Source organism: Grampus griseus, assembly GCF_964374135.1.
Source record: "Grampus griseus genome assembly, chromosome: 1".
NCBI classification, from domain to species: domain Eukaryota; kingdom Metazoa; phylum Chordata; class Mammalia; order Artiodactyla; family Delphinidae; genus Grampus; species Grampus griseus.
The window spans coordinates 145310337-145332811 of record NC_139017.1 but is presented as its reverse complement, the minus strand read 5'-3'; the positions used below and the strand labels follow the sequence as shown (position 1 = coordinate 145332811).

Below are 22475 nucleotides of genomic sequence, written 5' to 3'. Positions count from 1 at the left end.
GGGCCACCACTTGGATGGTGGGCTGCTGCAGTGCTGGGAGCAGAGAGTGGGGTGTGACAAGGAAGCAGTACTCTGCGGGATTGTGGAGGTGTGGTTGTTGGGGTGCGAGGTGCAAGGTAAAGGGAGTGCCCCTCTGGTTCCCTCAGGTCACCTCTGTGAGAGACAGAGACCATCATCCCAGACTAAATCCCCTCGTTACCAATTTTCAGAGCCCTCCCCACGGTCCAGTGCGGTGCCTGTGTGCTCTGTTTCATGTCTGTCTCCCACCGAGCCATAACTCCAGCCAGGAAGAACGCCCACTGTCATGCTCACTGCTCTGTCCCCAGAATTTGGCATCCTCCCTGGCACACAGCAGGCACTACTGACCAAGACACAGTTTCAGATTGAAAAGCAGAAGGAGAGGCGCCCTAGGGGCTGGAGACCGGCCAGGTCAGCTCACCTAACCCAGGCCCCTTCTCTGGGCTGCCAGACTGCCCAAGCCTCCTCCTCTGGCCTGGGAGCCCGGTGTTCTCAGCTTCCAGGGAGCTATGGCTGGGGTGAGGGAGAATGAACTGTATTCGGTCAACCGGGGGGTCACTTAGACTGGGGTGGTGGGTGCCCACTGGCTGCGGCTGCCGCTGGGAGCCTGAAGGGGGAGGAGAGATGGGAACCTGGGAGGGGGAGGGGCAGTGAAGTAGCCATCATTGCAGAGGGAGCTAAAAATAGCCAGAAGAGCTGATGTCATCGGGTTCCCACAGCTCAGCACCCTGCTCACTCACACACACACACACACAAATGCACAGACACTCTCACAGACCCAGATACACACAGACACAAATGTGGGCATGCATGCATGCATGCGCTTGCACACAAACACACACATACACTCATATAGGGGAGGGAGGCTCTTCTGGGTCCCAGGGCCGCAGGGGCAGGGAAGTCTGGTGAGTGTGTTTGCATGTATGTGTGTGTGTACCTGGGTTTGCATGAGTGTGATTGCAAGTGTCTATACGCTTGTGTGCTGCGTCTAGGAGCACGCATGTGTGTGTGTGTGCTCATTTGTAGGCACGTGTATGTGTTGTTACATGCGTCACGTGGAGAGGTTTATATGCATTTGTGTCAGTGCACATATGTTTATAGGCATGTACTTGTATGCATGCGTGAATTTGTTGCATTGTGTATCTGTGAGTCCAGTTGTATTTACATGTCTGCATGTGTTCCTGTCATGTGTCTTTATATGTGTGGGCCCCCCTGTGGGCCTTGGGCACTAGCCTAGCTAGCTTCCAGCTCTGACTGTGGTTCAGCACCTTCCCCCTAAACCCTGAGAAGCCTCATCCTCCGCCAGTGCTGTCTGGGCATGATGTGTCAGTGAATTCTCTGCCCCCTCTCCTCCTCTCAGGGTCCCAGTCTCTGGCAAGCCTTGGAGTGGATGAAAGCAGACAGAATTCATTTTCTCCTCACAGGCTTCCCAGGGGGCCAGGCCAAAGGTCTCAGTGTTCACTCCCACCCCCAACCCTCAAGGAAGGGAGCCCTGGAACTGGAGCCAGACCTCAGGACATTGGGACACACACTAACTTGTGCATAAAGTGACACCTTAGAGACACAGTCCCTCACAATGTTTCCTGCCACTGAGACACAACTCCATAGAGACACACCCCACGTAAACTCAGTTACACCCGATGACACATGGGCGCACATGCGGAAATCCAAGTGGAAAATCCCCAGGCCTGAGTCCCACTTTCTGGACTCTAACTCAGTCTCACCCCACCCTCAAACACCCCAGCTAAGCTGTTAGTCCTGGAAAATACCAACCTCAGAGAATGGCTGTGGGGCTGAAGATGGTACACTCCGCTCAGAAGCTGACACTCTCCTCCTTCCGGCCGCCCGCACCCGCCTCCTGACCTTCATTCCTCTTCATGGAGATGATGCCGCTCTCTCCGACCCGCTCATATGCTCACAAACACACCTTGACACACACAGCTGGCAATAGAGGCACATTCTTTGCAAAGGCATGTTCAGCCACATGTCTGCTTAGATCCCCATTCTCTTGGTGTCACAAACGCTGACCATAAGAGGCACACAGAGCCACATACACCTCTTGCTCAGGCACTCATGGTTTACACTGGAGCAGTGAAATCTGTCTTTCATGCTATCCTTTTCTGATCTGTGCCTCTACCTCCCTCTCCAAGGATCTGGCTTCTTATACCTTCCAAGATGTTTCCGGAGATCCTTTTCCCTGTGCAGATGGGAGTGCAAGGCAGGAAGTTCCCCCACCTCGTAGGCCAGATCAAAAGCTGAGGCCAAAGACGGTGTGTGTTGCTGACCTTGTTCTGTCCTTCCACTGTCTTACTCTGAGGCCTGCTGCTGTCGCTGAAGCCTATCCCTGGGAGCATTCAGTCCCAACCCTGCCCTTATACCCTACATAGTCAGCTGGAAACACCTTGGAGTGGGGTAAAGAGTTGGAGCAGAAAGGATTGTTATTTGTCTGCTGTTTACCACCCGTGGCCCTTAGGAGATGCAGGTCCGGAGCCAGCCAAGCTTCTGGACTAGTTTCTGGGCATTTCTAGAGGATCAGAAAGCTGCCACGTTGACAAAGGTGTCTGAGTACTGAGGAGAGGAAGGAGAGGGAAGAGTGTGAGGAAGGCAGAAGTTCTGGAAGCTCCACTGCTCCTCGATTCTCCTGTTTCCCCAGGCCCTCCACTTCCAGCCAATACATCCTCCGTTAAGGCTCTCAGCCTGAGGGATGCCTGCCATCAAGACCCCACTATACCTTTGGGGTGATAATTCACAGAAGGTGTGTCCCCCACAGTGCCTGCACAGGGCTAATGTGGGGAAAACTTGAGTGGCCCCGTTTTTCTCACCCCCCACCCTGGCTCAGGGCCCTCGGCTAACCTTGCAGTGGAAGGATCCACACCCTGGTGGTGGCAGTGTGGGTGTTGTTGATATCCGTGGCCATGGTGGCAAGATTGGTGGCTGCAGTGGTGGCAGCTGGGCCTTGGGATTTCTGCCGGTACCTTCTGCGGCTACACTTAAACATCCTGGGAAACCGGAGCCGAGGTCAGCCCATACCTGGCCTCTGGTAGGGGGAAATTACGCCCCGGGGCCGGGCTTCCCTGGTGGCGCAGTGGTTGGCAGTCCGCCTGCCAATGCAGGGGACACGGGTTCAAGCCCTGGTTGGGGAGGATCCCACATGCCGCAGAGCAGCTGGGCCCGTGTGCCACAACTACTGAAGCCCACGTGCCTAGAGCCTGTGAGCCACAACTACTGAGCCCATGTGCCACAGCTGCTGGAACCCGTGTGCCTAGAGCCCGAGCTCCGCAGCAGGAGAGGCCACCGCAGTGAGAGGCCCGCACACTGCAACGGAGAGTGGCCCCCACTCGCCACAACTAGAGAAAGCGCACGCGCAGCAACGAAGACACAACACAGCCAAAAATAAATAATAAATAAATAAATATATAACAAGCCCTGGGGCCAAGGGGCACAGACAAGCTGAGAAGGCCCCATGGGCGCAGGGAACTTCTGTCATGTGCCTGATGGTGCTACTGGCCAGGGCAGCTGAGGCCTCGATGACATACAGAGTCTATGTAAGAGTAATGCTGTTTATTACAGGTCCTGATCCCCAGCCCCTCCCTTAGGGGCCAGGCTCCCTCACAGTTCTCTCCATGGGTCCAGCCAAAGAGCCAGAAAACCTCAGCTTGGCCCCTTGGAAAAAAGGAACTCTGAGTAAAAAAATTCCTCCCTCATTTTCTCACTCATCCACATTAACAATGTTTATTGAGTACTTACTGTGTGCCAAACACAGTGCCAAGTCCTTTACAAACATAATCTCATCTAATCCCACAACAACCCTACAAGGAGATTCTGTCATTATTCCTATTTCATATACAGTCGATTCTTGTTATTCGTGGTAGTTAGCCCTAATAAAGTCACCACAAACACTGTATTAGCAAATATTGAGCCAATGCTCCCAGGAGGAATACAGGATTAGATTCATACTAACCTCTGGTCACAACATTTTTCAACTGAACAATAACCTAGTTTATTTGTGTTTCTGTTAAAGCCACTTCATTTAAAATATATTGACGTCAATAACATTGAACTCACAGCCAACAAATGGCCAACGTTTGCCTGAATGAAGTTTATCTAACACATGTATTTTCTTCATAAGGCATATCACAGCCTTCTTGCACTTCGGAACACTAGAGAGCACTTCAGCACTACGCTGGAGGGAGTCTTTAATAGCAAAGTCACCAACAAAAAGCACAAAAATGCAAAAAACATGACAGACACTAAATAGGCCGCAAAAAGAACACTTGTTTACATTGTGAGAGCTGAAACAAGAAGGCAGAGCGTCCCCTTGTTCAACCTCAGCATGGTAGACAACTCAAATTTTTTGCAGCTCTGCGCATGTCCATGAATGACCACAAAAGTGCTGTGAGTATTGGTTTGGAGTTTTAAATCATTTTTAGTGAGTGGGTAAATTCACAGATATGGCATCCATGAATAATGAGGATCAACTGTACAAGGAAACTGAGGCTCAGTTAGGCTCACACAATTAGAGGCAGGCAGGGATTCAAATCTGGGATGGCCGAGGCCCAAAGCCCAGACGTTTAACTCCTGCTATTCTGCAAGCATTCATTCATTCAGAAATGTGCACTTAACCTTCTGTGCCTCTCTTTCCCCATATTTAAAAAGCAGACGAAAAGAGAGTCTTATCTCATAAGATTGTTGTGAAAGGAGAAAAAAGACTTACTATATAAGTGATGCATTTAAAACATGATATGTACAAATGTTAGTGTTAACAGCCTTCCTCTCTCTCCTGTCTCTTCAACTGCCTCCTCCCATTATAAAAACAAAACAAATTTTAAAATCTTCCATCCCACACCCCCTCTGGCTGTGACTCTCCTTATGCTGAACTTTTCACTCTGTGGTCATTCCCTTATGTCCCAGAATGGGAAGAAAAATCTCATTTTAAATCCCACTTGAAAACCCCATAACTACTCTGTTATACAGACCAGGAAACAGAGGCTTAAACCCAAGTCTAAGAAATGCCCCTTGGGTCACACAGCTAATAAGCAACAGAACCAGGATTCAAGCACTTGGTCTGAGTGACTTAAAAGCCAGAACTTTCCCAGCACCTCGACCTCCAGGACCAGCAGCCCCAGAAGGATTGACGATGATGGGGATTACCGAGCTGTAGAACTTGGTGGGGAGGGGTCGGGGGAGGAATGGGGGCAGTGCTTTTGTGTGACCATGGTGCCCCCTGCTGGCAGGAATGGAAGGGGTGTATGCAGAGTGCTGAGAGGACTGAGGAGAGAGAAAGGGTGGGGAGGGAGAAGAGTGAGGAGGAAAGACTCAGGGGAGGAGAAAGATGGGTTGAATGTTTTTGGGTTTTTTAAACATCTTTGTTGGAGTATAATTGCTTTACAATGGTGTGGGGTTGAAGTTTTGTGGAGAGAAAAAGACTAGAAGATTAGGAGTCGTTTGCCACTCAGAGGAGGGGGCAGAAAACTCCAAGCCTTGGCCGTTGCCTTGAAAGCATGTGTGGGCATGCCTGCGTGAGTGTGTGTGTGTGTGTGTGTGTGTGTGTGTGAGAGAGAGAGAGAGAGAGAGAGAGAGAGAGAGAGAGAGAGAGAGAGAGTGTTTCAGTACGTACTTCAGATGTTGCTCTGTTGATTGTTGCTGGGAGTCAGTCCACACAGTTCAGAGTGTGTGTGTGCGTGTGTGAGTGTGCATTCGAGAGCACTAGGAGGTGTTTGTGTGTGTGTGTCTGAATATACAGCTTGGGCAGATGTGCGTGCCTCGAGCATGCAGGGTGTGTACGACAGTATCAGCAGGTGCAGGGTAGGAAGCGCCTGTGCGCTGCCGTGGTGGAGGGCACACAGTTCTAGGAGGCCACTTGCCCCACCCCCAGACCTCTCTCTCCTTCAGGTCAGGAGGGGCGTTGCCCATGGCTGGCGTTGCCAGGAGGAGCCCCGAGGCGGCTGGGGCTGTGAGGACAGAGCGCCAGGCAGCAGGGGGGCAGCAGGCGCTGGAGGAGGCGGACGGGCTGCGTGTGGGGTAGGCGGGCGGGCAGAAGGAGGCCTTTAAAGCACCTGCCCCGCCCACAGGTGAGCAGTGCTGTGTGAGAGCCAGCTCCGTCTCCCCGCCTGCCCACTCAGTGGCAGTTCCCCGGAGCTGCAGTTCCCTCTGGAGCCTCAGCAGATCCCTCTTTCAGAACTCACTACCAAGAACCCTGAACAGGTGATGGCATAGGATAGAGACTATCCCGTGAAGTGAAATCAATCTGGAAACAGGTTTGGGGAGTTGGAAGGGCCATGGGGAGGGTCTTGGAAGAGTCTAGGATTGGTTTCGGGGGGAGTGGAAAGCCCAGGATACACAGGTGCCAGGGAAGGGCATGGAGTGACCCTGTAGCGTGGGAGTCAGGCTTGGGGTGCCAGTAGAGGAACCTGGGATGTTAGGATTTCAGAGTGCCAGGTGTTGGTAGAGGGCCTGGGCAGTACAGAGGGATAGGAGCGTCAGGATGGCAATTGGGAAAAGTCCTGAGGTGTCAGAGTCCAGATGCAGGAAAAGCTTGGTGATTATGTGAGTCCAGGATGCTGGAGTCTGGTGTGTCAGCCCAGGTTGGGGGTGGGGGCAGGGAGCAAGGTCCTAACACACACATCTGCCTCCCAGGAGCCACCATGCAGTGCTTCAACTTCATTAAGACCATGATGATCCTCTTCAATATGCTCATCTTTGTAAGTGTGGGGGTTATGGGCTCTTTGGGGTTCCCTATAGGAGTAGGTCTTAACCTGAGCAGAGCCCGAACTGGGGAAGAGGAGACTGCTATGCCCAGATTCTTCCTGCAAGTTGAGGAGGTGCAGAAGTCTTCCCAAATGCTGAGTCCTGGTCCCAGTAGCAGCCTGGCTGCCACACAGTTGGGGTGGAGAAGGTTAGGGGCATCCTCTCCCTTCCAGGAAGCTTCAGCTCAGGCAGGCTTACAGCAGGGCAGAGTAGGCTAACAGGCTGGGGCCCCAGTGAGGGGAAGGGGTTTGCCCAAGGTCACCTCGTGTGGAAGGAAATTCAGTGGCCTCTGTATGATGGGGAAGCAAAAGCACAGAAGGCCCAGAGACATCGGAGCAGAGTGTCAGCTGCAAGCAGCCCTTATTCATTCAACAAACACATTGCCTAAGACCCTGTGCTGAGTGCTGGGGTGACAGGTAAGCAAGCCCTTTCTCTGCCCTTGGGGATCTCAGGTCCAGCCGGTCAGATAGGCAGACAGTTTTGACATAGTATACGTGGTCTTAGCACAGGGGTCCATAGGAGGGGCTTGAACCCTGCCTGGTCAGAGAAGACTTCTAGGAGGAAATAGCTGAGGCTAGGAATTTGCACTGAGTGAGGGGGTTGGTAAAGCATGCAGAAAGGCCCAAAGGCAATGAAATCAAATATTGTTCAGAAAACCAGGAACAGATTATATAGGGCATGTTTGAGGAAGCTGAGCAATGAGGCATGAACCCTAGAGATGGGCAGAAATGGACAAAATGGACAAAGGACAAAGCCCTTGGATGGTGGCTAAGGGATGGAAGAAGGGGCAAGGGAGACATCATCTTGGAGATGATGACCACGTCTCTGGCAAGAACAACCTGGGGGATATCTCACAGGCAGCTGTGTACCCAGTGGGGTTGCAGCTCAGGATATTTGAAAGTCATGTGCCCATAGGTGATTGTTGAAGCCATGGGAGGGGTGAAACCACTCAGGGAGAGTGAACTCCAGGAAACTCAGCTTACAAGGGATAAACAGGGAAATGGCCACCAGGAAGCAAATGAAGAAAGAGCAGCAGGAAGCAAACCAGGAGGGCGAGCGAGGTATCAGGGAGGTCAAAGAGGATCCACCCATGACTAAGCACATGTCACCAGAGACCTTGGCGCCACATGAGAGTGGGTTAGGGTGCGTGAAAGGGGAGGAAATGGAGACATGAAGTATAGGTGAATTTGGAAGAATTGGGCTGGGGGGGAGTAAACTCTGACTCCGATGTGGTCTGTGCCTTGGGCTTCCTCTGGTTTCAGGGAACTAGACTTTATCCATGTATCTGAAGAAGGGAACAGGACTGAAGGGATTTGGAGAGCAGGGGCTCTGGCCCGAGGGGGTTAAAGGCAAATCTGGTTTGGTTTCTGCTTCTGTTGCCCTTGCCTCGCCAGACTGGGCAGGGCAGGCCTCAGACTCCTTGAAATTTGACCCTGTAGGCTAAAACCCCATCTTTCTGTCCTTGGGCAAACATGCCTGGGATCCACCCACCATCTGCCACCTCACTCCTGGTTCTAGCCTCAGTTTCCATAGCCGGGAAGTAGGGACTGGACACCTACCTAGGCAGTGTCAGGCTGATTTATCCACTGAAGCTCTGGATCAGCAAGGCTTTGCTCTAAGCTGTGGGAACTGGGCAGTGCCCTCCTCCCCAGTCTAGGCTTCAGGATTCCCTCTGAGCTGGGGGTTGAGCCAGAGAGCCCCTAAGAGCTCTGGCTGTACTTCCTCTCTGGTGCCTCAGTTTCCACTTGGGTGGCAAGGAGAAGTCTAGGCTGGTTCTGGAGGGGAGCCAAATGGGGCCTTGGGGTGGGTATCCCTTCTCACCACCGCCCTCTCCAATGTTGGGAGCAGGTGTAAACCTCAGCCATGCCTCTGTTGCTATGGTGACTGTGGAGACTGCTCAAGGCTCCCACCCCCCTCTTTCCACCTATCAGAGGACAGTCGTTCCAGGCACCTGGAGGGGGGGATGGAGAGGGGGGTGGGGGGGAGGGGGAAGCTGCTGGGGGGGATGTTCACCTACTTTTTTCACCCCTAGCTATGTGGCATGACCCTGGCAACAGAGAGGGAAAGCCTTGCCCCTCCCCCCACCCTTCAGCTATTTCTGGAATCCCTGATCCCATTTATATCTGCCTAGGTGTGCAGCCTGGCGCTGGCTATGGATGTTCCAGCTCCCATCTTTCTGGCTCTAAAGGATGTTTTTCCTCCCTACAGGATGAGTTTTTACACTCCATAGTCAATAAAGGGGGAAGTTTCTCGTCTCCCATCTCCCTCACTCAGTTGCGTGGTAGGGAGCTGCTTGACGGCACTGTTTCAAGGCCTGCCTCTCTGTCTCCAGCTGTGTGGTGTGGCCCTGTTGGCAGTGGGCATCTGGGTGTCAGTCGACGGAACATCCTTCATGAAGATCTTCGGGCCACTATCATCCAGTGCCATGCAGTTTGTCAACGTGGGCTACTTCCTCATCGCAGCTGGCGCTGTGCTCCTCACTCTTGGTTTCCTGGGCTGCTATGGTGCTCAGACTGAGAACAAGTGTGCCCTCATGATGGTGTGTCAAACCCAGCTCCACAGGCCCGTAACCGAGACCCAGGGTCCCTCACCCTTGACACCAGGCCCTGGGGATCCCCAAGCCCTGCTCTGGACTCCAGGGGCCTCAGCCAGTGGGGCCCCTGACTTGTTTTCATGTGGGGGTGGGTTAGGGCAAGGAATGCATGAGGGACTGTCTCTCCCTAAAACTCAAGATCCCTGTTCTCCACTCAGTTCTTCTTCATCGTCCTCATCATCTTCATTGCTGAGGTTGCAGCTGCTGTGGTTGCCTTGGTGTACACCACAATGGTGAGGAGCGGGGATGGGGCAAGGGGGGGACAACTGGGCAAAGCACTGCGAATGGCCACCCTCCCTACCAGGCCCTAAACACTGACTTTCCCCACCCAGGCTGAGAACTTCCTGACGTTGATGGTAGTGCCCACCATCAAGAAAGAGTACGGTTCCCAAAAAGACTTCACCCAAGTGTGGAACTCCACCATGGAAGGGGTAAGGTGGGCTGGGGGAGATTTTGGGGTGAGGAGAAATAAGCAAGGCCCCACTGACCATCTCTTCTCCTCCTCTTCAGCTCAAGTGCTGTGGCTTCACCAACTACACAGATTTTGAGGACTCTCCCTATGTAAAAGAGAACAACGTCTTTCCCCCATACTGTTGCTTTGACCGTGACAATGGCACATTTGTGGAACCCTGCACTGGTGTCGAGGCCCAGAACCAGAAAGTAGAGGTACAGGTTGGCCTGGGAGGTTGGGCTGCTTTAATGGCCCCGGAGAGCTGAATGTGAGTGGGGGCAGCTGCTGACTATAGATGCTCTCTCCCCTCCAAGGGTTGCTTCAATCAGCTTCTGTATGACATCAGAACCAACGCAGTTACTGTGGGTGGTGTGGCAGCTGGAATTGGGGGCTTAGAGGTAAGGAGGGGAGGAGGTTGGGGCAGGATATCCCCATGGGCTCAGGGCTGCTTGATCCATGTCTGAGGCCTTTCTGGAAGAGACAGACTTCTAACAAAGCTTCATGTCGAATGTCTGGGGGCCAGGGGCCTAAAGCTTAAGGACCCTGATCATGTTTCTTCCTCTCTGCCTGTTCCTTTCTCATCAGCTGGCTGCCATGATTGTGTCCATGTATCTGTACTGCAATCTGAAATAAGTTGGCTTCTGCCTCCGCCACTGCTGCTGCCATACAGGAACTGGGAAGGGGCACCCCAGCACTGCCAAGAGGCAGTGATCAGCGTGGAGACAGGATCTAACAGTGTCACTTGGGCTGGAGTGGGCCTGGGGCCAAATAGGCAGCACCCCCTTGAACCTGTGCCAGACTTGTCCTTCCATTGGTGATGTTGGGGTCCACCTATTTCAGAGCCTCTAAGGTAGCCAATCCTCTTGCCCATTCCTCCAGTCTGTTTCTTAAACCCTTGATATCCTCTCAGGCCAGGGGGGTGGGGTGCTCTTGGTGATCCCAGTACTCCACAGGGGGGATTAAAGGCACTGCACCGACAACACGAGCATATGCAAAATCAGCAGTCACCAGGCAGATGTGTAGAAAGCACTTCAGAACTCAAAAACCCATTAAAATGTTTCCATTTGGACTCTTTTCGTGTATCCTTCAGGAGAGGGACCCATCATGCCTCAACAGGCCTCAGATTCCTGTGGGGCTATTGACTCAGAAGGCTCCCAGAAATGTAGCAGAATGGAAGTAGCACGGAGGTGGGTGGCTATTTCTCACCTTCATTCGGATGCCAGGCCTGGGAGGGAGTCTAGCAAGGATGGCCAAGAGGACACTGAGGGAGGAAGCAGGGGCTGGGCCAGTCTGCAGTCCTATAATGTGGGAGGACTTTGGCCTGAAACTGCCCTCTCCTGGGTAGGAGCACTGGGCTGGAAAGCTATGAAAATAAAAAGCTTGTGCCCAAGTGGGGGCAGGGAGAGCCGAAATATTGCCAGGGCGATGGAAGAGGGTCATTCTTTAGGCTCTGGGAAGCCCTCCGGAAGCCCCCATCAGGGGACCCAAGCTGCCTACCCTTCTCATGCAGGCACAGCCCCCGACCTGTCCCTGCTTTGGGGATTTCAGAAAGAATTTCATCTACTCTCGGTCTTGGTTGCCCAGGGCTCTATAGATTTGATCTCTTATCGAGTCTTAACCACCCCCATGTTCCAGAAACTGGGCCTAGAAAGGCCAAGTGACTTGTTCCAGGCCCACAACCTCCCATGAAGAGCTGAGCCTGGATGTGGGTCCAGGACATCTGACTCCAGAGCCGGGTGGGATCCTGGCTGACATGGGAACATGATTTACTTTTAGGCCAGAATGTCCCAGACATAGATCTGATTGCTGCTGCAGGAGACACAGCGCTAGGGTGGGAGGCTGTGGCCAGAGGATATGGTGTCTACTACCAGGCGAAGCCCAGCCTGGCAAACCAGTCCTCCTTGCTTGCCTCTGAGCCCTGGATTCCTCTTCCCAGGTTTTACTAGGGCAACCCAGATCCATCACCCCTCGTGAATCCAAAAAGGAACTGCGACCTAGCCGGTGCAGTGCAGTGCCTGAGAGCTGGTCTGTGAGGCCCAGATCAGCAGCCTGCTGGGAGGATGGGCAGGTAGAGCACTTAGCCCCCTCCCACCTTTACCACCTTTCTATGCCTCTCACACTACCCCACCCCCAGGCACCTGTATAGAGGCTACAAGGGATTTGTCTGCCCTGGGTGTGCCTCCTCCACCTCATTATGAGCTAATTGTTCCTCAACCTGGCTGTTGTGGCACCTCAAGCGCTATCTCTACCTCCAGCAAACACTGAAGCCACACACCACCCGTGCCATCGCCGAGCGGGGCTCTAGGCACCGCTTGGAGAGGCAAGGGCAGAGAGCTGGTGACAGGGCAGAGCTCCAGCCAGCTCCTGCCTCCCTGGCCAAGGCTCTATATAAGGAGCTCATGAGGCTCACTTTGCAAGGGCTCTGCAGGCAGACCCCTTCTCCAAGTGTCCTACACTTACTCTCTTGAACCTAAGTCCTTCACAGATTCCTTAAATGTCATGCCCTGTGCCTTGGGCTATCTCAACCACTTCCTCTGGACAATCTCATCCATTTTCTGGTGCTAGCGTGACCAACTTAGATCTTCCCGACTTCTTTGGATCACTGGTTGGGTGATCTGATGAAAATGATGGCTTTTCTCCAGAAAAATGCCCAGATATGGAGTCTGCATACAAAGTACCCTAAGGACCATAGACATCCTTGTTCCTATGTCTCCACCGGCAGCCCAGTCCTCACTTCCTGAATGATGCCCATTCAGCTCTGTCTCATCCACTTCCTTCCCACCTCCACTATACTCACCTGCTCTCTATCACCACCCCCCGCCCCCATCCCCAGGTATCCCTTTTTGCTCTCTCTTGCTCCATTTTTGGGGACAGGTGCCCTGGCCCAGACACGAGCTAGGCAGAAAACAGCTTGATGGTTAATTAAACAGTGGGAATGGGGTATAGGGTGGCCGCTCTGAGCTCAGCCCCAAGTAGGGTGGGGCAAAGGTCAGGCTCTGTTGTTCTAGGGTAAAAACATTGGAGTTTGAGACTTGGGCATCCCCTGCTGGCCAAATGGCCCCAAATGGAAGATAAACCTGTAGAGGACAGTAAAGAAAACCCATCATCCATCATGACCATCCTCTCTCCCACCCATCTCTCTCTCTTTCTCTGTCTCTGTGTGTGTCTGTCTCTCTCACACATACACACACACACACACACACACACACAGTCACAAGACAATCCCCAGAGCTTTTCTCCTTTTTTAATCAATGACCACCTCATCCAGCTTTGGAAATCTGGACAAAGAGGAGGCTGAAAGAGGCCTGGTTCAGTGTCTGAGGGTCTCTGAGTGAGTCTGCATCAGCAGGTGGGCCCCTGCTGGGCCTGTCCATGGGTTGGGCACAGCAGTTTCCTGAGTAAGAGCCTGCCCCACCCTCAGGGCAGCACCCCAGTCCAAAAAAAAAAATCAAGGCCCTACAGGCTTCCGCCGGTTTCCAAGGCCCTCAGGACAGTCAATAAATAGGTTAGATTCTGAGCCAGGCCTGGGAGGAGGGAGTATACAAAGGGCAGGATCAGCTGCCCAGGGATCCCAAAGATTCCCAGGTACTATCCTGCCCTTTCCCGACAAGGAAGTAAATAAATAGACCTCCAACTCAGGAACAGGGATGTTGGAGCAGGGGAACCCTCCCCTGGGAGTTAGTAATTAAGTCTCATGTTAAAAACAAACCAGCCCCAGCCCCTGAGAGTGTCTACAAAATCCTACAGGATTGGGTGAAGGGCTAGCCTGCCTGGGGGTACACAGTACCCAGCCCTGCAGGGTCCTGGAGGAGGTCTCATGTCTGTTCTGCAGCTCCTGGGGCTCCCTCCTCCTTTGGGGGTGGCTCCAAGAAAATTGGGGTGATTGATGGTGGCTTCTTCATTCTGGGAAGATAACAGAAAAACGAATAGGGAGGAGGTCATTAGCTACGTCCCCTAACCCCACTAGTCTTCCATTTCCAAGGACAGAATAGAGTCACTCACGAGTAGGGGGAGGCTGGGACCCCCACCACCAGAAAGTGGTTCCTCTTCCGAAACAATCTCCACAGGCCCCGGTGGTTGCCACGTACATCCAGGTCCCAGATATGGAGGCACTGGTGGGGGTGGGGTGGGGCAAAGGCAAGAGTCGGAGAGCTGTGGGGAGGGCCCTTGGCCAACCCCCTCTCCTCAGCAGCCTCCTCAGTTTGCAAGAGGTAGCATCTTCAAGAATATGGATTTGTAAAGGGGCTTAGAAGAGAGGCTCTGAGAGTATGAAGAGAAGGTTCTGAGGTGGAAGATTCCAGAAAGGCTCCTTGTATCTTGGGGAGGGGTATTCCTGGGGTAGGTGTGGTATTGAGGCACCTTGGCAAGCTGGGTCCAGGTGGTGAAGTCATCATCCTTCTCCATTCGGATAAAGGCCACATAGGTGTGGCCCTCCGTGTCTGGCAGGAAAGAGTCTTCACAAGGGTTCTTGCTGTGGTCCAGAACCTCAGCTTCACTGTAGCAGGGAGTGGGGGAGAAAGGCCAAGACAGGGCCTACCTCATGAGTGTGTCACACAGGCCCTGTGCTTTTAATGCTCTACTGCTGCCATCTTGGAATTCTTAACATTTGTTGTTTTTTGGCATTTTTTGGTCACGGCACATGAGATCTTAGTTCCCCAACCAGGGATAAAACCCATGCCCCCTGCATTGGGAGTGTGGAGTCTTAACCACTGGACTGCCAGGGAAGTCCCACTTAATAATGTTTGAACAAGGGAGCCTGGTTTTCATTTTGCAGTGGGCCCCACAAATTATGGGACCAAGACTCCCAGTATTGACTTCTCCTTACCCCCTGCCTCATATACCCCACTGCCCTAGGCCATACCTGAGCAGCCTGTGAACTTCCACTTCATACGCTTCTTTCTTCAGACTAAAGGAGAGGGAGAAATGGGTCAGGGGAGGGAGTAGCCCCTCAAGGGATGACATGGAGATTGGGGGGAAGCAGGGCTGGGGTAAACACACAGACCGCAGGGCTAGTAGGGCCTGTCAGGCACTGGTTATCAAGGCCCCTAAATATCCTCCCCTGGGCCGTCCCCAGCCCCCACCTGTCCACGTTCCTCAGCTGGACACCTGGAACCGTGTTGAACTTGTGCTTCTTGAAGTAGGCCTCCTGGAACGGACGTGAAGGTGAAAATCAGGGCATTACACTGTCTGGCCCACACCTGCCTGCTGACCCACCACACATCCACGAGGCCCACAAATGAAGTCCTAGATCTATAAAGGTCCCTCTGGCTCCACCATTGCCAGAGAGCTCATGCTCATACTGGCATCTCATGCTACTGACCCCTGAGCTAGTCCTTGTCCCCAGTGGCTCTCCCTGGGCCTGCTGTTCTAGGGCCACAGAAGCCAGGAACGGCCCCTGCAAAGGGACAGGCTGGACTGGGAGGGAGAAAACTGCTATGACTAAGGTACTAAGGGTGAAGGACATGAGGTCACTCCCCGTCCCTCTCGGAGATGAGTGGGGGTCTTGTAGTAATCAGCCTCTGAAGGCCCTTCTGGCTTCTAGGAGGTTCCAAGCTGGAAACTCTCCATTCTTTACACTGGGTTGTCTCAAGGCCTCCCTGGCTATAACTGGGGAGTGGCCCTTTGGACACAGCGATGAAGGGGTGGGGACCTGGGGCCCTCTCTGTTCACTTCAGGCTGAGGCTTAGGCCTCAGCACTTGCAAGGACAGGAGAGGGCAGAGTTTGCTGGGCTGGACGAGTGCGTGGCAGCCGAAATATGCTCCCCACACCCACAGTCTAGTGCTAAAAATAGTAATGATAAAAATAATACCAGCTAATCCTTATATAATGTTTACAGTCCAAAACATATTATACATATTAACTCATTTAAACCTCATAACCTCACAACCCTATGAGGTAGGAGTATTTTTATCCTCATTTCACAAATAAAGAAACTGAGGCAAAAGAAGGTAAGTAATTTCCCTAAGGCTACATGGCTAGTGAGTGGCAGAGCTGGGGTCGCTCGAGTCCATGTTCTTGCCCCTTTTACCACACTGTGCCCTATGCCCCAACACCCCTGCCTCCCACTCACATGGAAGTAGCCATTCATGTTGAGGCCAACGATGCCAAAGTGGTAGGATCGGGAAATGTCAGGGATGATGCACTCTCGGCCTCGGCGTTGCTCCGGCATCCGCATCCACATATCCCAGTCCCAGAGCTGGGGGCATGGAAGACTCTGAGAGTTACGAGGTTCCAAGCTGGTAGGGGACTTCAGCCCACTCACCCTACCCTGCCAGGGTACCTTTTCCGGTGTGGGCCACTTGGGCTCAAGCTCCTCCTTGTACAAGGACTTCCTGAGCACCCATCCCAGCCCAGGCATGGTCTCCACGCGGTACAGCAGTGCTGGGTCCTCAGCTGTGTGTTCGTACCCCTGGGGACAGGGGGCCGTGATGGGAGGTATTAGCTCGGGGCCTCTACCAACTCCGCAGCTGACCCCTGGCCACTCAGCCTACCTGGTCATTCCAGGCAGAGATACAGTACAGGCTGTCGTCCTCCTCCAGCAGGTGGATGGACTGGCTCAGGAAACTGAGAGGCAGGGTCCAGGGGTTCAGGGAGGGGCAAGGACAAACCCAGTCACACAGTGATGCTGGAAGAACTGGAGATGGGACTCCGGAGTCATGCCTCCTTCCCCCAGAGCCCCACTGTCTCCATTCATCCTTTCTACTCTCTACTCCAGCCCCAACCCCCACCAGCCCACCTTTGCTCAGGATTTTTCCCCACTTTGGAGCTTGCTTCCTCTGGAAAGCTTTCCAAGACCCCTCATTGCCCTCCTCCCTGGAGACCCACTCATGCACAGAGGCCCTACGCAGCTTGGAGCTGCATGGAGGGACACTTCCCTCACCTGAAAAAATCCACAGCGATGTCCAGGTCCTCCTCCAGAACCACAGCAAACTTGGCTTCCTGTAGGGGGTGGGGGACAACATGATCCCAAGGGGGACTTTCTCATCCCGTCTCTTCCACCTCCATCCCACTTCTCAGGCAGCACTACCCCCATTTTCCACATCAGGAGGATGAGACCCAGAGAGAGGAAGAGCTTGCTATATAACAAGACCAGACTTATGCCCATGTTTCCCCTCTCTAGGTCCAAGAGTTTTGTCTTTACTACTCACCGGAAACAGGTTGAAAGTGGCAGTGAGGCTGGCCTTGTAGTGCTGGGTGGGGAGTAGGAATAGGGCACATGAGCTTTGGGGTGGACAGTGGGGCCAGGTGTCCACCCCTTCCATCCTTGCCTAGGCGGTACCTGAGACACACGGGCGTTCTTGATGCTGATGGGAGTGTGCTGGATGCCCCTCAGACCAAACAGCGCCACCACATCCATCGGCTCCTAAGGGGCATGGCCGCTGGTCATCATGTGAGCCACCCGCCCCCTGCCCACCCCTGTAGGCTCTGACACGCCAAGCCCTGCACATTTCATGGCCCTTGCCCGGGCTGTCTCCCTTGCCAGTCCTCTGTGATCACTGCTACTCAGCAGCAGCAACCCTGCGCTCTGCTCCGCCCAAAGCCCCCAAGCCCCACTCACCTCATAGTAGCCATCGATGAAAACTGTTATCATCTGGGGAGACACCCCCTGGGCTGAGAGTAGAGAGCGCAGCATCCTGGGGAGCCCAGGGTTGGATTAGGCCTCTTTGTCCCCCCAAATCAGGACTCCCCTGTGCTTACAGATGGGCCCAGATTCTCCATGTTCACCCCCAAAGGTGAATGCACCTAGAATCTGTTTCCATTCCGCCCACCTCAAGAGTTCCCCCTGCAGGTACATGAGCCTCGGGTTCCCACCACTGAGCACCCTCCTGTTCAGTGCTGGATACAGCCCCCCCCCAGGCTCACCGGTACAGGTAATTGGGCCGGTTCCCCGCAATGACAGCCACAGGCACATTGAAGACCTTGTTGTCTGGGAGCTGAGGGAGAAATAGTGTTCAGCTCTTGCCTCACTCTCTCTTCAAACTGGGATCCCCACCCGGGGAAGAGTCTTGAGGGAGAGGGAGACGCAAGGGAAAAGGCAGAGGGTCTTCCCTGTCCTGGCCCCTCCACACACTCAGCCCAACTCCAACTCTAGGCCTTCGCTCACATGGCCTGCTCCTTCCCCACAACCAAGACGCCCCGTCTTTCAGAGCTCAGCATAAATCCTCAGCTCCCGGTTCCCTCCCAGGCTGGGGCAGGGAAAGCCCAACCTGGACCTTTCCTGGGGCCCCTTGCCAAGCTGGGAAGGAGTCCGGGCCTCGCTGCCCAAGGCCCCACTCACTGGGTCAGGGCTGAACTCGATGGGTGTGGGGTCCTTGCAGCTGCACACACTCCCATAGCCCTCGACTTTGCTGCAGAAGCGGTGGCGGCGACGGTTCAGCTCTGTGTCTGCCCAGTGGCACTCTGCTTCTGAGGGAGGGATGAGGTCAACAGGATGAGGGCATGAGGCCAGTGTGGTTTGGAGAACACCAGGCACCCAGTCAAGAATAGAGCCCCGTGAAGAGAACCCAAATGCCTATCCCCAGCCCAGGCACTGCCCTGGAGCCCAGCGCCCGCTAACCCCACCTTCAGCTGAGCTCAGCGGCACATCTGTCTTCAGTAGGACTGGATCCCCCCAGGAGGAGAGGGCAGGTGACTTAGAATGTTTCTCCCCGAGGACAGGACCTGGCAGGGGGCAGAAATGAGGGGCAATGGGGGCCCAGGCTGCAGTTCTGGAGCTTCTTCCCATCTCCCGGCCCACTTTCATCCAGCCTACCACCACCGACTCCTATTTGCCCCCAGCCCACCCCATCTCCTGGAGTTCTGCTCCTCTCAGCCCCTTCATACTACAGGGCGGATGGCCTACGGTCCTGGCACCTCCTTTTCGTCCCACGAAGGCCCAGGTGTCCCTCCAGCCCAGGGCAGGGCCGGCCTGGCTGCCTAGGCTCCTCAGCAGAGCCTTGGCTGTGTCCTTGAGGTGGAAGGAGCCCTCATCCTGGGAGACCAGAAAAGGTGGTCAGCCTGACTGGCACAGCTCCAGCAGACCTAGCATCAGGGAACACTAACTACATGTCAAGCACCATGTAAAACCTTTTACTTAAATTAGCTCATTAAACTATCACAACAACCCTTTGTGGTTTCTATCATTTCACAGATAATTAAAGGCTTAGACAGATTCTGAGAATCACCCAAGGTCACTAGGCTAATTAGTCCTTAACATGATCCCACACAGTCTGCACCTCTGTCCCCTGCTACCTCCTTGCCCTCTTCTCATCACCCTTCTCCTCCCCTCCCTTATTCTACTCCAGCTCCACTGGCAGCCCGGCTGTTCCACACCAAGCACCTTACGAATTCAGGGCCTTTGCACTTGCCATTCTTTCTATCTAGAATGCTCTTCCTCCAGATATTCACATGGTTCACTCCTCACTTCCTCCAGCTTTCTGTGCACATGTCTTGTCCTTACAGAGGCCTCCCCTTTCTAAAATGCACCCCCATCACCCTGTCTCCCTTGCTTAATTTTCTTCTTCATACAAGTTATCTTTTCCTGACATGGTAGATTTATTTGGCTGCTTTTTGTTGCTCTTGCCCTATTGGTGTAAGCTCCATAAGGGTAGGGACTCTGTCTTGCTCTCCATTGACAAGGATAGGATTGGAACCTGGTCACCTTCCTCCAGAGGCTCTTGCCACTATGCCATATTAGGGGCACAGAACCCAGGGCCATGAGCAGGGCTGGAGCTAGGCGTGTTGGGAATGGGGCCAAGGCAGAGTCACTGACCTTGACGGTGCAGATGAGCACTCGGCCAGGTGCCACCATGTTGAGGAACAGCACCATGGCCTCATCCTCATGAGGCGAGTACGTGTCAAACACCCGCTTTGCCATCACATGGCCCTGGCAGGAGACACACCTCTCATGAGTTAGTGTCACCAGCAAGGAGGGCTCAGCTTTGGCCCTCTAGGTCCCCTACCCCTAGAACCTCACCGTGGCCTGGTTGAGGACGATGACATGGATGCCCCGGCCCTGCTCCCGGGCCTCATCCTCCAGCACCTACAGGGTAGCAGAGACAAGGTCAAACTCTTCACTCTGGCATTTGAGGTCTCTCTGTCTTAGGGCACTTAAAAAAAACAGCTGCATGAAACAAAACCTCCCCTCCTTCCTCTGCTTCTGTTCACACAGTTCTCTTCCAACCCAGCCTGAAGGCCATCTCTTCCAGGAAGCCTCCATAGCACCCCCATCAAAAGAGATCCCATCTTTCTACAACACCTCCCGACCCCCCGCCAGCTTTCACGACTCTTAGAGCCCTTGACTATCTCAGCCTCATGCTGGAGGTATCACCGTCTCACAGATGGACCCCTCAAAGTAGGGCCAGGGCTGACTACCTCCAGGTTCCCAGCGTCCAGGACAAGACCGAAGCCAAAGAAGGGACCAGGAAATAAATAAATAAATGGGACCACGAAATAAATAAATCACTGAATTAACTGCCTACTAACACTACTGATCCCTTTTGATAATATCCCACTACATATAATACATTTCACATACCTTACATTTAATCCTGACAAGCAGAAATCATTAGTCCCAGTCTACAGATGAGGAACTGAGGCCTCCGAAGTCACACAGCTAGAAACTGGCAGAGCTGCAGTTCCCACTCAGGCAGTGGACCCAGAGCCAGCAGACCACACCGTAAGTAGAATGCAGTGACCGTACACTAGACACCAGCCCACTCACCGTAGTGCCGTCCACTGCTACGTACACTTTGCTGCGGCTTGAGTATACCTCCACATCCAGCACCCGTCGGGGACCACTGCCTCTGCGCCGTGGGGACTCCAGTCGGCCCAAGGCCTCATCTGTGGGTGTGTGACAGGTCATGGAGATAGTCCCTCCAGCACTGTCTCACCCCTTGGGCTCTGCCCATCATTTCAGCCACAGGATCCCAGGGGACGCCCCCTCCACCACCAATCCCATCCTCAGTCTGGTCCTACCATAGTCTTTTTCTGGCTCCGGGTCTTCATTGGCCTCGCTGATTGCTCTCCGCGTGTCCAGGATCAACTTGATGTTGACAATGACGGTCACCAGTAGGAAAAGCACAGCTCCTGTCTGAGGGGAGGGGTGGGGACAACTAAAGAGGGGCACCCCCTAAAGATCACTGCACGTCTTGCTGAAAGGAGGGCTCTGGCTGAAGTGATGACACAGGGAGAACCTGGGTTTTGCCTCTCTTCCCTCTGTCTGACCAGCTCTACTCCCCCAGACCTGGGTTCAGTTTCACGACCACCTCCTTCAGGGACCCTCCCCTGACCCTTTCCCCTTCATCAGGGCGCTCCCTACCCAGAACTCCTGTATTCTTCCATTTGAGCCTTGATTCCCTTGGTTCCTCCACAATTAGTTCCTAGAGATGGAGCCAGTCCCAGAGAACCATGCTGGGGATCAGAAGACCTGGGTCCTAGCCCTGACTGCCTGACAGGTGTGGGTCCTGGGCAAAGCCTTCCTGATCCAACTTCAGGTTTGTCAGAAGCCTAGGAGGTTGTACTTGGGTTCTGATTCCAGAACTCTGGACCCAACCCACTACCTGGTAGGGACATGAGACAAAGAGGTTTCCCACCCTCTTTCCAGGGTGGGGGCAGCCAAGGTAGGTTCCAGTACCCATAGTCTAGGCTGGGGTAAAGCTGGGAGGGAGCCCCTGGGAGGTATGGGACACCTCTATACCTGACAGAATCTCCGCAGGGCCCGCTGGTTGGTCAGTTTATACTTCCAGGTAAGATACCAGCTCCGCTTTTTCCGAGCCCCAAAGGGCTTGATGAGGGGGCTGGGCTTCCAGTCGTCCATGCCGGATTGGGGGGTCACCACTGTCCTGGCCAACCCATGCCTTCAGGAATCTGAGGAGACCAGAGGGTCATGTGGGGTAAAGTTTTCCTCCCAAAGTCTGATGCTTTCTTGGGGAGATGAAGGAGGACCCCCCAGTAACTCATCCTTGCAGCATCCATGCTGTGTGACCTGGGAAAAGTGGCTCAACTTCTCTGGAAAGGAAACCTTCAGAGGGGTCAGATCACCTGGAAACTCTCCTGGGGCTGGGGAAACTGACAGGACTGCCCATTGTCCCAATGCTGGAGGCCAAATAATCAGCTCTCAAGGCTCATCAGTCCCTAAAAGAACCAAGCCCCAGGCCTTCCTAGTCCTAGGGTGAGCGAAGGGCAGCGACCCCCCCCCCCCCGCCATTCTCCACCCCCTTCCGCCCTCGCCCCCTCCTGTCTGGCCCTGCTCTTCTCCTCCCGCGCCTTGGGCCGCCCCAGCACTCGGGGACCCGCCCCGGCCATGCCACCCCTCCCGGACCCCCGCCCAGAGACACTCACGGCTCAGGGGGCCCGGGCCCCGCTCGGGCCCCACTCGGGCCCGCACTGCTCGGCCCGGCGCTCCGCGGCCTCCGCCTCCTCCATGCCGCTCGCGGCCCCGCCCCGGCCCGGGCGGCCCGCCTCCCCGCTTCCGCCGCCGCCGCCGCCGCCGCCGCGGGGTGAGAGGGCGGCGGGAGGCGCTTAGGGCGGCGGCTGGTGTCTTCCCCCAGCGAGTAGCGGTAGTGCTCGGTGCCTCGGCTGCCTTGCAGCTGGCTGGCCGGGTGGGCGGCTGGGGGAGAGCAGCTTCCCCGCTCCCAACACTGCGTGGTGGCAAACCCGATTGGGGTCGGAGTCCTAGAGCCTTG

General features: G+C 54.3%; 3 protein-coding genes across 4 annotated transcripts; 1 reads left to right on the top strand and 2 right to left on the bottom strand.

Annotated features, from left to right (window-relative positions):
- Positions 1–2542: 2542 nt before the first annotated feature.
- Positions 2543–5234, bottom strand: P3R3URF (PIK3R3 upstream open reading frame; the record flags this gene model as incomplete). Its single annotated transcript, XM_082668839.1, is given in 4 exon segments — positions 2543–2586; positions 2872–3037; positions 3041–3119; positions 5170–5234. Coding segments are annotated over 4 exon segments (354 nt in total).
- Positions 5235–6662: 1428 nt separating this feature from the next.
- Positions 6663–10442, top strand: TSPAN1 (tetraspanin 1; the record flags this gene model as incomplete). Its single annotated transcript, XM_082672552.1, has 7 exons — positions 6663–6719; positions 9098–9304; positions 9517–9591; positions 9691–9789; positions 9869–10024; positions 10124–10207; positions 10395–10442. The coding sequence occupies 7 exons, from the start codon at positions 6663–6665 to the stop codon at positions 10440–10442; spliced, it is 726 nt and encodes a 241-aa protein (XP_082528678.1).
- Positions 10443–13037: 2595 nt separating this feature from the next.
- On the bottom strand, positions 13038–22237 carry POMGNT1 (protein O-linked mannose N-acetylglucosaminyltransferase 1 (beta 1,2-)). 2 transcript variants are annotated; one of them, XM_082661926.1, is made up of 22 exons: positions 22132–22237; positions 21488–21657; positions 20767–20881; positions 20513–20631; positions 19766–19831; positions 19562–19675; positions 18634–18781; positions 18373–18471; positions 18089–18216; positions 17674–17744; positions 17369–17444; positions 17090–17173; positions 16959–17000; positions 16691–16749; positions 16302–16374; positions 16091–16219; positions 15881–16006; positions 14891–14955; positions 14671–14715; positions 14169–14304; positions 13812–13921; positions 13038–13712 (listed from the first exon to the last, which is right to left on the bottom strand). In XM_082661926.1, the coding sequence occupies exons 2-22, from the start codon at positions 21605–21607 to the stop codon at positions 13625–13627; spliced, it is 2013 nt and encodes a 670-aa protein (XP_082518052.1). In that variant the 5' UTR covers positions 21608–21657; positions 22132–22237; the 3' UTR covers positions 13038–13624. The 2 variants fall into 2 exon arrangements, with proteins under 2 accessions (XP_082518052.1, XP_082518053.1); XM_082661927.1 differs by having other exon boundaries at positions 18664–18781.
- Between the last annotated feature and the right edge of the window lie 238 nt (positions 22238–22475).